The 18162-nt window shown below is 40.4% G+C and overlaps 1 protein-coding gene across 1 annotated transcript in view; it reads right to left on the reverse strand.

Annotated features, from left to right (window-relative positions):
• Nucleotides 1-3653: 3653 nt before the first annotated feature.
• LOC109852344 (UPF0489 protein C5orf22 homolog) overlaps nucleotides 3654-18162 on the reverse strand; it is a 434876-nt gene continuing 420367 nt past the window's right edge. The window contains exons 7-8 of the mRNA XM_020423423.1: nucleotides 5287-5505; nucleotides 3654-4149 (exon numbers count right to left, since the gene is read on the reverse strand). Coding sequence (XP_020279012.1) covers nucleotides 4014-4149; nucleotides 5287-5505 — 355 coding nt within the window. The 3' untranslated portion in view covers nucleotides 3654-4013. The remainder of the gene's footprint in view (nucleotides 4150-5286; nucleotides 5506-18162) is intronic.

The raw sequence follows: 18162 nt of genomic DNA on the forward strand, positions 1-18162 counted from the left end.
AATATACGACGAGATCACATTACAATAACGTCAAGTTAATTTATTTTCTCAAGTTTTAATGTCGCTAAGTGTTTGTTTCATTTGTTTACACACGTGTCATAGCACTTCGGGTTTAGTTCGCATAGATAAGACATTTCTTCGCGCAACAGCGCCACGTCGGTAATGTCCAACTGTTTGAACTTTGAGAAATGATTCGAGCATAATGCAAATTATATAAAAAAAAATTCACGAAATTACCAGCTGGTTTTTATTCCGTGCGTCACTTTCGCGCGCAAAACACAACGAGAGATACACACGAAGCGCTTTACTCGGTTTGCGAACTACTGACCACCACTCGCAGTTGCATCCGCTGCACGAGATGCATTCACACACACTCATACATGTGTGTATGTGTGTGTGTATATGCTGTGCCATTTCGTCGCACCACGCCAACGAGCGCGCCAAGTTTCCCCACCGACCGGGCGAACGACGGCGCAATTGGATGTTCAAACCCGTTTGGTTCACTTTTGGCTACACGCGATTGTGTGTGCTCTCACGAATGCTCGTCTTTTGCGATGCGCATCGCAAAACAATTCGTAAACGTTAACAATAATTCACTTGTAAATGAAAACACAATAAATTCTACGACTCTAATTGAAAAAGTTCGAATTGTTGACAAAATCACTTGTTTACAAATTTTCTCTATCGCACGCGTGTTTTTTTTCAACTGAAACGCAGAGTGGTTTCGCAACGACTAGTGGACCTATCTCACCCTTTACTTTGTGCTCTTCGAATAAATTCTCTCATATGCCTCTCTCTCATTCCCGCCCCATCTTCCGTCCCATGAATCTCTCAAGACTTGAACAAAGGGCCCAAATAAATACAAATAGCGCTTTCGAACAATGGCTGCCTATGCAGGCCTCTGCCAATGGCGTTGTCTATCTATGCTCTTCCTTCTCTCGTCTCATTTGTCTTTCACGTTTGCACATCCGCGTTTGAGAGAATGAACGAGAGAGTGAACGTGCGAGAGCGAGAGAGAGAGAGACTTTTCGAGTACAATATGCGTGCAAAACGGAGTGTGTGTCGGGCAGGATAGGTCTCCACACTATAATTGGCTTTGCCTCGGCGTATTGGCTTTTTATATTATGCTATCGCGCGCATTAGCATACTCGCCTGAAGATCTCTTTCGTCACGTGCATAATCGATAGGAATATCATCGCGAAGGGACGAATAAAGAGAGAGAGAGAGAAAGAGAGAGAGAGAGAGAGAGAGAGAGAGAGAGAGAGAGAAAAAGAGAGAAATGCCCCTGCTGCAGTTTTGCGACAAAAAATTAAAAATCATCAAGATTCTTTTAATTGACATCTGTGATCGAATTCATAATTCCAGTGACTTACTTTATTTTTGTTGCGGTGACTTTCAATATCTCTTTTATAGGAGCGATTGTACTTGAAAAAAGACTTTAGTTTCTCAAGTACACATAAATAACAAATAAAAGTACACATAAATAACAAATAAAAAAGAGATTATGAGTAAAGAGCATAAAAATAATTGTATCTACACCACTTAGAAGTGACGTTAAAGAACATAAAAAGATATAAATAATATAAAAGATACATACAGTCGCGATTTCAAGCTTCGTCCTTAAACAAAACAAGTTTTTAACAACTGTATTCGTTTTATTCGATGCAAATTTTAGATAATAGTTCGCGTAATGTAGTTCCGTTTTACGTCAATCGAGCTCGCGAAACCTAACGAGGGCGAATTTCCACCGCGCTTTTGTTTTTCCCCACGCGACATTTTTTTCCTTCTCTTTAATGCAGATTAGATACGGGTATGGGATTACAGTTCCAGGGACGGCTGCACTTTTGCCAGTTAGGGCTGGTTTTGAATAATTCCCTTAGAACCCACTGACACGGTGTCACCTGGATGAATGAAATGCGAACGACCGTGAGAAAGACGAGAAAATCGCAAAGAGAGTCCGCGCGTTAGAACAATATTTACGTTTACGACGCTATGTATGTGTTGTGTATAACTCGAATGACGGAAACCACTTTTTAATGAAAGAATTTCAAATGAATTAACTTGGAGATATCTCATCGTCGCGTATCCAGTACCTTAGAAATTTCAACAAGTAACTTCGATATTCTTCGAGAAGTTCGCACCTTCGGAAAAAGCCGCGACTGATCCTGTAATTCGTATACTTATTACTGTTTTGTGTTCTCAGCTCGTAAAAGAATTCACTATCCGTCTGATATCGTACGTCTCTCGAGAGACGCGAGAGCAAATAAGCGGAGGTGTTACATTACGAAAGGCGAGAGCGCCGTTGTAAAATTTCCGGGCGGGACGGAAGGTCGCTCCCAGTTTTAATTCGAGGTCAATGGCGCTCGAGGGAGACTTAAAACTCGGGCGAGAGTGCGCGCGGATGGGTCTGTTGACCCCTAAGATTTTTTACTCGGCCGTAGGATGAAATCGGACTACCCTGTCATTAGCATACAAAAGTCTCAGCTGTGTGGCCCGCACGGCGCGGCGGTTAACGACAATCATTACTTGAAAAGCTGGCGACTCGTGAACTCTGTCTTTCTCCTCTTCTCTTTCTCTCTCTCTCTCTCTTTCACCCTTGCGGTTTCTCAACGCTCGCCCCTTAATCGCGCAACCGCACTTCCGCATTCACTTTGCCCGTGTTTAATGCCCGAGCGTTATCCTTCATTGCCAACATTATCCTTAATCATCGGACACGTAGTTCGGACACATTTAACGCGCGCGTGTTTCTTTTATTCTTTTAAAATACTTCGAAAATGAGATAACAATGCAATGAATATTATATGTTAATTATATGAAGCTTCTCATATTAATATTCAAATTACAGTTTTCGTCGAAATAAATATATATATATCATACATATAAATATAATATATATTCATCCATCAACACTAAAAATAGTGAATTATTTACTTAATAAAAATTCAGATTGCGAGCGGGCCGTTTGAGCGTCGCGTTTTCCGCTTCCGTCAATTCGGTTTGAAACCGGCGTGTGCAAAAAAAGCCCTTCTATCCATGACCATTCCAAAGCTCGCTGTGTCATGTGTTCACAATAGACGCGTCTTGAGAGCAGCCATGAAACGTCGTCGTGGGAGAAGGAAGACGTTTATTTTCATTTTTTTTTTTTTTTTTTGGGTAGTCCCGTGTTTTTGTCTCCCGCCGGCGGCTGAAAGGGTTGCGCGGAGAGGAAGAGAAGAACGGGGAAGAAAACGAGAGACGCGCAAAAGCGGGAGAGGAGAGAGACCGGAAAAAGAAGGAAGTTGTTGAGACGTGTGGGAAACCGGTCCGAGGTATGCAAATCCGAGACTCGTGGAACGAAGGCTCTCTTCGTGGATTGGTATAGGGTGAAGGAGAGCAGGGGCTACTTTGGCAGCGAAAAAACCTGGCAACCTTTATGTCGACATTGTACCCGCGTCCCACAGTGGACCAGTGGCACCGATCTTATGCAAATCGCCACCGCGCGATTGCACTCGCCACACATTGTCTCTCTTTCTCTTCTCATCTTTCCCGTATCTGCCCCGCGTATCTTTAAGTCTCTCTGCGAGAGAACCGCGAGAAACGCTTCAAATAATACAAGCTGTATCTCTGAAACAGCTGCTGCGGAGTTCGATCACAATTGCAATTGTGAGGAAGTTACATGTTTATTACATATAGATTATTACATATAGATTATACATGTTACAATGATTACAGTTTTACATTTAGTGAAATGTAAGTAATAACACAAGTTGATATATTACGTCGCCTTATATTGACGTAGCATTAACGTGATTTTAGTTCAATAAAAAATTTGCTCGACTGTTGCGTGCACAATATTCTACGTTGAATATAAATTGAATAAACAATCGATGCACAAGTAAAATAGCGTATAATTAATTACATACAGAGTGTATGTATATTTTCGTTGTTTTAAAAAAAACTGGGTTTTATTTTTATTTGACAAAAAAATGCTTGCCGTATATATATATATATATATATATATATAGACATAAAACTTATTGTTGTTGTTCATCTTGCTGATAAACTAACTTAATATCTATTTCCGATCCCAGTCGTTCGCGAAGTTGGTCGAGAACATCCACTTGAATTTGATCGACATTTTCCGAAGGAGTGTAATCATCCTCGCTGGATCTATAAAACAATTATATAATAGTTAAAAAAGAAGAAAGAAGAGACAACAAAATTGTTGTTTCTGATTGTTTAAGTTGATTGCTGTTTGACAAAGGCGTAAGAAAAACTGGAAGTACAAATTGTCTAGAATAAACATTCGAAGATTCGTATATCTTGTAGGAAACTCGTGTGCGCTGAAGCGAAGGTTGAAAACGGCAAGAGAGGTGGAAAAGCATGTGAATGATAAAATCGATTTTTTTTAGTCGGAAGTTTGAGCAGAATCTCCATGTATCTGTCACGAGATGGCACCAAGCTACCACTTACGGATTTCCTTCAAAATTCGTTGCTCTACATTTTTTTTATAAGTAGAAGATGCGCGTGACTGTATATTATAAAATTTATACTATATTTAAATATACAATTCTAATGTATGTTTATAATAAAAATAAATAATTTTTTATAGATAACATACGCAAAATATATCTTTTTTTTCTGCTGATTTAATACGTGTGTGTATAAAAATTATACGTGACACTAAATTCAACGAAATATTTTAAACTTTTTTTAATTATCGTACTTTGCCAATATTTTAGAATGTAATGTCGGAACAAAGAAACAAAAACAAAATACAATGTTCAGTTCGAGAAATTGAAAGCAGAGACATCTAACTGTGATACGCGAAAACTGAACGGTTTGATTTTGTACATCTGTGTGCGAAACTCATCTTCCCTATCCGGAAGGTGGGGCTTAACGGTAATACCCACGATCGTGAACCCACCCCTCGGACAGCCCCGCCATATACAACCCTGTGAGCGGTCTTTCTTCGCGATTGTACACTCTTCCAGCATCTCTTCTTCCGCACCGCCTGCGGTATTGCGGACTTCTCGGTTTTGCGTATGTAAAATCCGAGATAACAATTTTCAGTAGTAAGAATTGCAAATTGCGAACCAGTATTTGTGCGATTTATACGCTTAACTATCGATATTATCTGTCATCTCAATATCGATACAGAGTTTCTATTTTTATATAAAAAAGTAAATATTGTACATATATTTATATTTTTTGTAACTATTCTAATATAAAATAATTTTGTAACAAGAATTACTGAGAATTTATTTTGATTTATTTGAATTTGAATTGTTGAAGTGAGATTTATACCTAGCTATGGTGACAATGGTCGGAGGCGTGGGTAGAGCTGCCAGAAATAATCTGAATGTTCCGTTGATCAAACGATCGAGATCGTTCGGTTCCGTTACGTGCTCGGGTAAAACTGTATCGTCTATGGTGCAGCCTGCGTTGTACACTTGAATCCAATCGATCTCCGAGTCTTTGTAAATACTCGTCACTTCTTGATGAAGACGATCTACCGTTTCGTATCTGAAAAAAGAGAGAACACGTTCGTGTGATATTCTGTCACAAATCGAGCAAGATTTGTTAGCGTAAACAAAGATAAATGTTTTAATGACAGAAATAATTCTATCGGATCAAAGAGACGAATGGCATGACAGAGAACAAACATGAACAATAGAGAGTTTATAATGCCTCAACGATAGCACGTGGCCGCGAAAGTGAGGTATTTTCTGAGAGCACGCGACGTAAGTTATCACGGCCACGAGAACACGTTTTAAAGTTGCTCGTAATTTGTACTTTTCATCCGTAAATTTTTGCGCCGTTCCTCCGCGCACCGAGCGCTCTTTATCTCTCCCTTCAACTTCCCTCTCTTATACCGCCTTCTGCTTTTACTTTTTATCTGATCATAAGTTTTCCTTCTTTTCTGCAGCTGCAATTTCTGACACGACACGATCGAAAGATACGTCCGCTGACAAGCAAATCAATGATCATTTGGTTTTTAATTTTTAGATAAACTACCGATTAACGCAATTTTTTCTTTTTAAAAATGAGGTACGATATATTCGTTAAAAAAACTTGTTAGAAATGAAAAATTTATTGCAAGTCAAAAGATTAAGAGAAGATCAAGTGATAAAAATTCATTAAAAATACGAAAACTTGAGTAGTTTACGCTTATCGATACAGACTTCGATAAGGAGAATCAATGATGTGTCTTTTGCACGATACGAATCGTCTTGCGCGACCAACGTAAATTAGCCGACGCACGCAATGAAAGAAGAGGAGGCTCGCTTTCGGTATTAATAACGGAAACGCTCGCGGGTCCTCCGTTATTTCACCGCCTGATGTCGGCAACGTAATTTTCAAATTAAAGTAAACGGTCGCGGGATTAGATGATTTTGGTGATCAAACTTTTTTTCGTAATAGTTGTAATTTGCGAGAAGAGACTGTTTTTGTCTTTTTCTTCGTGTGAAGCGAAGAACCAGGTGTGCTAGTGTGCTGTCGCGACTCAATCGCTAATGCGTCAACTGTTTATATTCATGAAGAAGAGACTGTTGTCGATCCTTTTTCTTTTCTCTCTCTCTTCTTGCTTAATATTTAATTATTTTTCCGAAGGTAGCGCACCTGCTCCGAAAAGTCGCTTCCAGACCGAACACACGTGATCGCCCACTTTTTCGAATATATCACAGTTTTCTTGTGATTCCTACCGTAGATACTCCTGACAGTTGGATGACAATAACAATCTTGCAATCATCGATCTCGAAGGAAAACGATCTCTTGTGTTTTCGGTGCTAACTATACTACTTCGATCAAATGATATCTCAAACAATCATACGCTTCCGCGAAGAAGCAGCAATTTCTCTCTTGACTCTCTTAACTGTTATTTAAGTACTAATACGCATAACGTTGAGATGCATTATTCATTGCTCAATTTTCTGTTGCGCATATGAGCATCATTTCGGAAACTAAAACTTTTCATTAAAATCCTGAAAGGAATGTAGTATGATTGATAATGTTTAGGCATCGTTGACAGGTATAATTATGGATGAGTTATTGCACTCATCACCATCGGAATATATTGTAACGGCGCGAGTGTTTCGTGAACATTCAATCTCAAGAGGCGATTTTTCAAATCACGTCGTTAACGCGATCCATTAGAAGGAGTCTTGAGATTCGAGAAATCACCAGGTTCACAGACCTATGATTTCCTTCGCGTAATTCAAATTTAATGCCCGTAATTTGGAACACTTGAAAGTCGCAGGTAATTGTGAAATTTTTATCCTTTCGTTTTTTGAAGAAAGAAGCGCAGGTAAGTATATTATACTGGATGCATCATCAGATGCAACGTTAATGGCTCGTGTGTTTTGATATATTAATTATATGTGAAATTCGTAAAAACATATTAATTGTTTGGAACATTATCTTTGTGAAATTTATATACTTTCTCTTTATATTTCTTACTCGTCGTGGGAAAGCATCAGCGTTTATATACTGCTACTAGATGTTTCATCAAGATCTAAAATAAAAAAGCTCAAAACGGGAACAGTCATACGAGACAAATAAAGATATGTCACATACTATATATATTGTACATGTAAAGTATTCTTTTTTAAAAATTTTATTTCGTTGATATATAGATTTTCGCGCGGAACAATCGCGAACGGCAAAGTATTATCCGCGCACTGTCACGGCTGCATATATATAGAATGACAAAAACGATCTCGAGATCTTTTTGGATTCTTTTTTTTGCACTTATAACCAGGAAGCAGATGTCACGAGAGACTAGCACCAACGCATTCGCCTCTATCTCGACGATTCATATTTTTCGACATGTGACCTACCGGTTTTGTTATTTTCCGCCACTCTTCTCTCTCTTCCTCCCTCCCCCCCCCCTCGCTCTCTCTCACTCTTTCTCTCTCCTTCTCTCGCAACACGAGCCACTACAAAGAGAGCACGAGAATCACAAGCGGGAGAAAAAGAGAAAAGAGAAAAAAAAGAGAGAGAAACGGAGGTAACACGAGGAAGAGGAAGCGAGATATTACTAGTCCACGCTGTCCTGACGAATGAGTTAACGGACAATGGCGGTCCAGGTTGAAAAAATAAAGGAAAGAGAGAGACTTTGAACGAAGGGAGGGGGCCCTCATTACGAAGGGCGCCCCCGGTGTTTGTCGATAAGGGGGCCTATATGCAAATGGCCGTCCGTCGCGCGACGAAAAGAAAAAGTTTCCCTCTCTCGTTAGTTGCTTCTCTCTCTCTCTCTCTCTTTCTCTTTCTCTTTCTCTCTCATCCCGTCACTCTCGCATTTTTTCTCTCTATCTGTGTGTTTCGATGCTACTTCTCTTACTGTAGGAATAATGCCCTCTGACAGTACGCTAAAGCAGGAACACAGACACGAAAAGGACGGAGAGAGGGGAGAAGGTAGAGGGTATAATGTATCGTAATCAGATGATCAATTATTAAGAGCACGGCAAAAAAACAACAAGGGTTGACGTACGAGCGACAGGAACGCACACGAACGCGAGGGGTCTTGAGTCTGTGTGTATGAGATTTCCATCAGATTCATCTCGGGATCTCTCAAAGCGACCCGATATTCGATATATAAAGGTTTTATTAGAAGCGAAAAATACTGCGACTTCGCACGCTGTTCTTTTTTATCGCTAAGAGCGCGTATCGTCAAAAGTTAATACTTGTCGAATACTTGTAATATACTTATGTTTGAACTATCGCCGTGAGATCATTAAATTAAATAAATTGAGTCTACGTAGATATTGTAAGAATAAACTGTTCAATGTCAAATAAAATTAAATGGACGTATTCGCATTGTGCAAAGAAATTGAAGCTGTTATATTTCGATTCTGTGTAAATCAAACTTGTATCGATGCAAAAGTTTGTTGAGGAAAATGCAATATCGAGTTACTAATCTACGACGGATATAAATCCAGCTGTGTTCACGCGTACGATCGAAAGTTAACGTGTGTCTGAAATTTCCGTTGTCTTATCACATGCTCCGAAATATAAATATAATAAAACAGAGATTATTTGTAATTTCAATAGAAAAGTGGCAAATGCGTGTTTCTGAAAAAATGCTGTTCGACAGATTGCTCGAGTTACTCGTGTATGAAAAGCCTAAAATTGGATTTGTCGTTTAAATTATAGTTTTCACCTAATCCTGTTTTGTTCCTAGATCAACAGCATCCATTTGAAAGCTCGTATCATGCTGCTGGTGTCACGTGTGGATACCTGTTACAGAGACACGTGCCATTTGGAACACGATAATTTGGCGCATACTCGCAGGTAGAACAGAATGTGTTTGGGGCCGCGGCAGGTACACGTCTGCATCGAGAAGCAATCCTAAGGGACCGCCCTGTACCATCAATCAATAGATATTCATCCCCATCGAACGGCGCGGATGTATTGTCGATACTGCTAGGTGCATTCAATTGCACTGTGGGACAGGCAGGTTGCACTGTTGCCACTGATGTGCCGCGACGGAATTGAAAAGACCATTGACGTTGTGTCAAGCACAGGTCAGTCCTTTTTTGTTATGATTTGTCTTGCCTGCAATGCGATGATTCCCGTTCAAAAATGTATTAAAATGTATTATTTAATTTCGACAAGAGTGAAGGTATTTTATGTATTTTGATAAATATAATACACTTGAAAAAACGAATATAACAAACTTTGTCTAATGTTATTGAGAAATTAAAGAAGTCAATTCAATATGTACTGTGCATAATATCTGATAAGTCGATTTTTCTACGAAGTGTTTGTCATAGAACGTTACGTGTACGTCTTCATAAATAAAAATATATTTTGCACAAACATCCAGCACATTGGCTCACACAATCGAATTAATCTTTTCTAATTGCGATACTATGAACTGAGAAATTTGTGCTTCATAAATTTTAATTTAATTAAAATCTTTAGATAAATATTCGACACATGTACCCCATTATCTTAAATAACGGTTTTCCTCGTGATATTATGGCGCTTGGAAGCTTATAGCAAAGGATATTAGGCGACAGGACTTTAATTGTGAATTATTGATTTGTTCGCGCAAACGTTCGGGAGCTCACGTAACAGTTTCCCGGTCGAACCCTTCTCTGAGACGTCTAATTAATTAACGGTCACATTCGCGCATAATAATTAGTGAGTGCGTGCGAAGCCAAAAGATCGTCGGCATTGCAACTCGTTGGAGCATTGCGCGCACGACAACGGAGAGGTGAAAAGGGGAGAGATGGGAGTAAGACGATGGGGGTCGGTTTCACCGCGGTGCGTCACGCTGAGCGAAACTTTATATGTGTGTGTATGCGTTTCAGACTTAATTAGGTTACGCGGCGAAACCGGGACCAAGTTCACACACCTTATTAGAAATTCTAGTGACCCGTTTCGTTTTAATGCACATATCCTGTTCTCTATCCGCCAGTTTTCTTCTCAGATCACGCCCCTTTCCTCGCGCATTAATCTCCTCGTTCGAGTTTCGCGTGTTTCTTAGTTTTATTCACGTAAACTTCTAATACTATTCGCGAGCTGGAAAAAATAATTATTAATTAAACTCACACAAGACAGCCTCTTTAAGATTGAAAACAAAATAATTTGATATTATATTTACTCTTCAATTAATTAATAACTGTATCCACTACTTTATTTTACTAAACATTATTAAAGAGGGAAATAGTACAAAAGAGAAGTAGTAAAAAAAAAAAAACACATAAGGAAAATGTTCGTGTTGAAAAAAATGTTCGTTTTGTCGCCGCTCTTCGTGCAACTATAAAACGCAAAGTTGATTACATCTGAATATTCGTCGAGGTTAACATTACGCGCCGATGTAGAACATGATACACGTCGCTGATGTATCCGCAAGACATACACACGTCAGCTATACCATTACAGATTTACATGAAAGCAGCCTATTCTAATTATAAAGCTTGCGCGCATTATTCGCGCAAGGGGGGAGCGCGACGTTACTCTCGCAAGAAAGGTGAAATAATCAAGTTAGTTTCTTTCTCTCTCTCTATGGGGCCTCATGCAAATTGAACCCTGCTACTGTATCAGCATCAGCTGTCTTAAAAGAAACTCGCGACGACGGCTGTAGCACGAACTGGAAGGTCTCACGCTGTCTGATTAATTCACTCCCGTTAATGGCGATATTTATTACTCGTCCACGTCTGCGCGTTAACATGTCTAGAGAATTAGAAACGAGTTTTTCGCACACAATTACAGCTGAAAATGCCGACGCATTTATCTTTTGGTATGCGCGTTTGCTTTTTTTTTTTTTTTAAATCGTTTTTTTGTTTTTATCCAATGAATACGAGAAAAATAACGAACTTTTGTACGATGTCATTTGCGATACGACTGAAGAGATAAAAAAGTTTTAATTGAACTATAAAAGTATAGAGTATATTCCTCGTTTCCAAATTAACGATTAGCGCGATGACGCGGGGGACTCTTCGATCAGCCGCTTACTTCGTAATTGCGTACAATCAGCGGTTTCTGGAGGAACGAGCGGCTTAACGAACCACCCCTTTGTCGCTCTCCGCGCACTTTTGATTGTGGCTCGATAGTAGTTAGACCAGCCGTAATAACAGTTAAAAAAAAAAAAAAAAAGAAAACTCTTGAATATTACTCGGTATTAATCTTACCTACCGGTAGTGATTCGTACGAATTGCGATTTAATAGTGTCAAGAAGCGACGGTGGTATGCGCGACGGAAGATCGGACGCGTTTTGTTCCTCTAGAAATCTTATCGAGAACCATAATCCCGCGGGGTGGTGCGCAGAGCCGAGTCCTTTAATAACGTAATTAGCTCGGAGGATCTAGAATTTCTGTGGCGGATCGGGAATAAATTAATGCAATTATCCCTGTGCGGCCATGACTCAGCGACGTGGAAGGGGACGGAAGAGAGAAAAAGTCCTTCGCTTTTTTCTCTCGCGATTCACGGCGGAAGCCGGAGTTTTGTCTTCGACATCCTCTGTCGGATATTTATATTTACTCTCGCTTGCTTTCTCTTTAATCTTTTATACTTTTATACACAATACTTAGATTCATAGAAAATTCATTAAACTTTACATTTATTTGAATAGTCATGTATATTTTTTGGAGAATTTATATATTGTGACAAAAATTACATAATTAAACACGCGTCTGTAAACACGCGGACGTCCTACTTTTCCGAGCTCTTCTCAAGCAACTTCTCGACATATTCCTGTGTATGTAATACTTAATGCTTAAATATATCGTGCTGCTTTTCCTCTTCTCAATGTAAACGCAAAGACTGGCAAATATATACATAGAGCAATTACTCATCTTTGACTCGTGTTAAGTGAAGTTAATGTCGCGCGCACGTTGAAAACGCAAACATCAGTAGATTTTAGACGTCTCTTCGTGTGAATGTCGTGCGTCGCGGCGACGTGACCTCGCACGAATTAACAACCCGTATGTCGAGGAAAAATTTTCTCACATGTTTGCGTGGCACAAAAGAAATGCATAAATAGAAACGCTCGCGATGGGACATAGTCGCTCGAAGGAGCTCATCTTTCGTCATTCTTCCGTAATCGCGGTACTACTTACCGTGCTTTGTATTCTCGGGCACGAATGAGTACAAGTATGCAAATCAGATGAAAAGCGAGCTAGAATCGTGAACTGAGCGACATATCCGGACTTTTGTACATGCATATATATATCCAAGTTTTGCTTCGTTCTGTAATTTTCTTATTTTATTTATTTACTTTTTTCTCTATTTACAGTAACTTTATTCATGTTTGAAAATTTATACTGTCACGTACACATCCTATCTCTAATAAAAAATTATCAATAAAAAAGTTCCAAAAATAAAAATTTATATATTGTCGATTTAGTTAGATTCCGATTCTTCAGACTGGATATTTGAAACATTATAAATAAAATCTAATTAGATATATTTTTTAATAACAATTTTAATATATGTGCTGTAAAAATATTATCGATAACAATATGTCATCGTATACGTAGGAAATCTCAAAACGTTCTCATCTGTCGTGTGTTCACAATTCTAAAGAAAACAAATGATGATCGCGAAAGGGGCCCATTACGCGAGCCGGTCTCGAAAAAGAAAAAAACGACACATTGTGACGCGATGTGTGCGTAAGGGGGATCGTGCCGTGGGACTAGAACAAAGCATCTCGATAAAAACTAGGCACGAATCCGGGGCCCTAAAGGAGAAGGCAGTGAAGGGGAGGAAAGCGGGCCAGTGGGGGCCTAAACGCTTCCGACTCTACTTTCAGTTCTGCACGCGTAGTCGAAAACTACGTTTCCGCACGGTTCCTTCGCTCTCCTTCGGTCTCGTGGCAAATTTGCTTTGCAAAGTTGATAAATATATAATATAGATATGTAATTAAATTTATTTGTAAATAATGGAGAACGGGAGGAGGAAGAAGTCGCGAGAATATTAAGTGCCAGGAATATCGAGACAATAACGTTGTGTTATGTGTGCTACGTCTTTTATTGAATTAACAAAAGTGCAAGATATAGAGTATCTTATAGAAGCAAGCTCGCGATTCTTGTGCGTGTGTGAGAGAGAAAAACACGTTTTGAAAATTTCGTATCGTTTTTCTTCTCTTTGCTTTCTCGAATATCTGAGATAAGAAAAAAAAATCTTGCGCTCGTGGAGTTAGGTTTCTCCAAGCGTCTGCACGATCTTGTGCGTGCAGCGTATCCACCTGGATACGGGAAGGAGATTCCCTACGCCGTGGCGCGAGCATATCACAGAATGGAAGAGTGAGAAGAGGGTGGCGTATGGATTCGCTCAAGGCTTGTTCCGAGGGCAAAGTTAGGACGGTTTGGAAATGATGAAAAAGCTTCTTGCGTCACTGTCAGCCGCCGCCGGTCGTATTATCCCTCTTCCTTCCCTTCCCCGCCACCCCCGTTGCCCTCGCCGGGCTTTACCTCCTCGTCGCCGTGTGCCGAAGAACTTGGGGCCCCGTTCTATCCATCTTAATATTATTATTTCATTCCGCGAGCTCGGTTTTTTCAGGACATCCTCGTCTCCCTTTTTCTTTTCCTTTTTCTCTCTCTCTCTCTCTCTTTCTCGACGACCTAATCGTGCGATCCGCGCGCACGAGACTTCGACCTCCGTGTTTCTCCCTCTCCCCTTGTGAAAACCGCCTTCCGTCCTTCCCTGCTTCCGAGACCGATCCACTCGCCCCCGTCACCGGCATCCTCCACCTTCCGGAGCACCATCACTTACGGATCAATAGGGTATGGAAGATAAACGCACCTAGTGGGGATCTACGGAGAGAGGAAGAGGGTTGGTTGGAGATGACGCGCCACCGTGGGTGGGACAACGGCGGAAATGGGAGAAAGGAAGGGCGAAATGGTACCTACGCGAAAGTCCCGATGTTTCGTGTCAACGAGAGATACGGGGAATTTTGTTGCCGCGATTTCTTTGTCGAAATTGTGGCGCCAAACGACGCAGCTTTCGAAAATTCGAACGACAGCAACCATCTCTCGTCTGTTCGTCGAACGCGATCCGCATTATCCAATAAATAATAGAATTGACGAAACAAAAATTTGTATAGCATCCTTTGTAATTTAAACTTTTATCTTTGCAGAAAAATAAGAAATTATGTGCGTTGACATTAGAAAGGGGACGAACTTTCTTTGTCTCTCCCCTCCCGTGAACTTAAAAATTCATGAAATTTCACCGAGCGCAAGTCTACATAAGTAAAATAAATATATTCCGTCACGTTGCAAATCTCGCGATCTGTCGCGGCGCTATTGAAGGTATATATCTCGCACGGTAACGCGACGGAAGAGAAGGCGTTATTCAACGTCATTTCTTTTATCGATAAACGAGATGAAGTCGGGAGTTCTCTTCTCGAAAGAGGAAATCGTTAGGAGAGCGACATGCAAATTCGTTCGAAACTTTTGCCCACCTCCGACTCTAGTACCCTCTAGGCAAGAAAAGCGGGACACAGAAGGACGGCAGAGAGGGGAGAGGAGAAGGTGGATGCGACCCTCGAAGAAGACGAAGGAGTCGGGGAGGAGAAAAAGAGGAACAAGAGATGGGAAGAAGGCGGGAGTTTTCTGTTCCTGGCTCTTGGCGATTTATGCGAGCCGAAATCGCGCGACCCCCGCGCAGAAATGAAACGTCGCGAGGAAAAAGGGTAGAGAGAAAGCGTAGAAGAGAGAGGCGGTCGGATGATGGTACGTGAAGGCGAGCAAGCGGTGGATTTTCTACGTGAGGTGCTTTCGCATGACCTCGTTGTCGCGAGAAAAATCGAAAATACGGCCAGAATCTGAGAGAAGGTTGGAAACGTCGCATCCGCGTGGAGAGAGTTTCGATGATACCAAGAGGCCAAGATTCGAACCCACACAAAGATGTGGTTTTCCACCGCAGAGGTTTTGCACCTATTCTTTAATTGGCCATATATGCGATTGTTGTAGAAACTTTTGCAACTATATCAAAGATGAAACATATATTTGTAACAAACATATACTTTCGTATTATTTAGTTCTTATTACGTGTGTGTGTACTTATCAATCGTATCAACTTTTCATATAACGCGGCGAATTATACAGATACGTAAAGCAATCCTTTCATTGGTTTATTTTACCGGGATATCTCGAAACCAACGACTCGTAACTCCGCGCCAATAATTCCGCTACAAGTACACCGATAAATGCGAAAGCAGCGCGCGGTTTCCGATCTTCCAACGGTGCGGCCGAACTACATCGGGTCATTTTTCAAGTCTCGGGGGAATTTTTATCGCGTTGTGACGCATCCGGCCGCACACGCCATATTTCTTCAACCATCCGATAGATTCTAAAACTGGTTCTGAAAAATATTGTCGTGAATAAAAAAAAAAAAAAAAAAAACGAAATAAAATTAAAACGAGACACATACGCAACGTTTGGTTCGCTCGGTTTCCGATCGCCGCAATTGCCATATATCGCATTGCGTCGTCTATTGTTCTCCCTTATTCCGCCCACTTTTTCCACCCACTCTCCCGTTCTGTCGTTCCTTCTCGTTCTATCTCGTCTTCTTTTTCATTGTCTCTCTTTAATCGGCCGCGTGCCGCCGACGGAGGGACGGTATGGCAATATGCGAAGCGAGCCCAAGTCCGTTTAATATCGTAGATCGAGGCACAAATGAATATTCATTAAACACATTTTTCCGATTTTAATTACATCCCCTAAGCGGATCTGGCTCGAGCTTACGCAGCACGTTTCTCCTGTTTCCCTCCTCGCGTTTTCGTTCTGTTTCCATCTCTGTCTCTCTTTCCCTGTATCTCTTTCTTCTGTCTCGTTCTCTTTCTCTCTGAACCGCCTCTGCTGTTTTCCCTGCGAACTTTGCTATTCTCTCTCTCTCTCTCTCTCTCTCTCTCTTTCGATCCGCGCGCTTTTTAATGAAATCCCTATGGTATAGGAGCAACGAACACCATTATTAATATCACCGGTCTATCTTTGAGCACAAAGAATTACTTTGTTATTAATTCCAATGTTCAGCCCCTTCTTCCACCATCACCGCAATGTTCGCGTCGCTGTCATACGAAATTGACATGTGATAGTGTATTGTGTTGAAATAGTTGTTTCGTCTTGACGACGCGGTTCGTGATATCACACAGTTGAAATTTAATTTAAATACACAGAACGCGGTTCTCGCGCTCACGAAATCTCACGCACGCGTTTACTTCGGCCTTTTAATGTCTAATTGCAGCTCGACTTTTTAATACGCTTTTATTAAAACATACATGTACGCATAGCGAGCATTTTCTAGAATCCTTTTTTAGCTGAAAGAAAAAATAAAAATTCTTACGTTTTACTTTGTGATCTTTGTCTACGAAGAACATACGTAATTAATTTATGAAAATGTACATCTCCAGTTAAAGACATACGTATTAAAAAAAATCTCGGTAAATAAAAACACAAAATGCGATCGGAAGCTCTTCTTGTTACGGCCATACACAGAGACTTCCTTCAACCTTAGGGCAGGCAGCTGTTTCACTTGCGCTGGATTTTTCTTTCTCTCTTTCTCTTTCTCTTCTTTCGGCTCCAGACACCCTCGAATTTTTCTTTATGCCCTACCTCCCCCTCCCATACGTCCTCACCCTTGTCGCGAATCGCGCACACATGACGCGATGGCGAACGGCGAATATACGACGCATGCGCCTCGGCATATTTTTTCTTCTTTTCGAACGACATCTCCCACCCCCTCATTCCGCCTCTTGTAAGGCGAGGGGTGGCTTGTGGCCGGGAGTACGGGTCGGCGAAGGAAGGGTGTTGCCACTGGCAACGCTAACGAGCTCCATGAGCGTCGTCAGATAGAGCAACACACCACTATGGTATCCTCGTACCATCATCTCGTCTGCCTCCGCAGATTCCTGTCAGGTTCTAACATATACATCGGCACTGTTAGCAAATCTCAGAAAGTTATATGCTTATAATATTATTGATACTTATGATTATATGTGCGATCAAAGGCGTTAGAGACATTAATCAAAAGACGCGTGATTTTAAGACTGTTTTTTTTTGGCCTATTGATAATTTATCTTCAATTGCAGAATCTTCTATTCTTAGATAAGTAAAGATTTATACGTATAGTATGATTTAATAATTCTAAACAATAAACTACATATAGAAGAATATCAAACATATCAGACATTATTATTCAAATAACGATTACATATTTTAAGCCGAAGTAAACTTAGTTCTTTTTTTTTCTCTATTTAAATACAAAATATTTGGTACTATATGTAATTATATCTTTAGTTCAAAATCCAAACAACATTTAATACATCTTTATGTTTTAACAAATAAAACAGAAATAGAACACGAAAGAGGCAAGACTTTTATTTCAGCAGATTACACAAAAGAATGACGATTTTTTACTTTTGAGAAGATCAGTGGAACGAGGTTCGCACCGTTAGGGATGAATCAGCGGGGGGTTTGTCGACCACGACGGACCACGGAGGGTTGCCGCCGGAGTGGGAAGGCAATTACGTAATCAAGTAATTAGTCCCTGACCTCAGATAACAGGTTTCCTCGTAGAGTTCAACCGTCTTCATTTTCCTCGTAACTTCCTTCGAGTTCTTTTACTTTTGTGTACATACCAACGTCTTTAATTCATCAGAAACTTTAACGAGTATAAAGTATAAATAAAGAGTAACAAGAAAAAATCGATAAATATTTCCGTGCAATATTAGAAATA

This window comes from Pseudomyrmex gracilis, unplaced genomic scaffold, assembly GCF_002006095.1.
Source record: "Pseudomyrmex gracilis isolate BER0280 unplaced genomic scaffold, ASM200609v1 scaffold_28, whole genome shotgun sequence".
NCBI lineage: Eukaryota > Metazoa > Arthropoda > Insecta > Hymenoptera > Formicidae > Pseudomyrmex > Pseudomyrmex gracilis.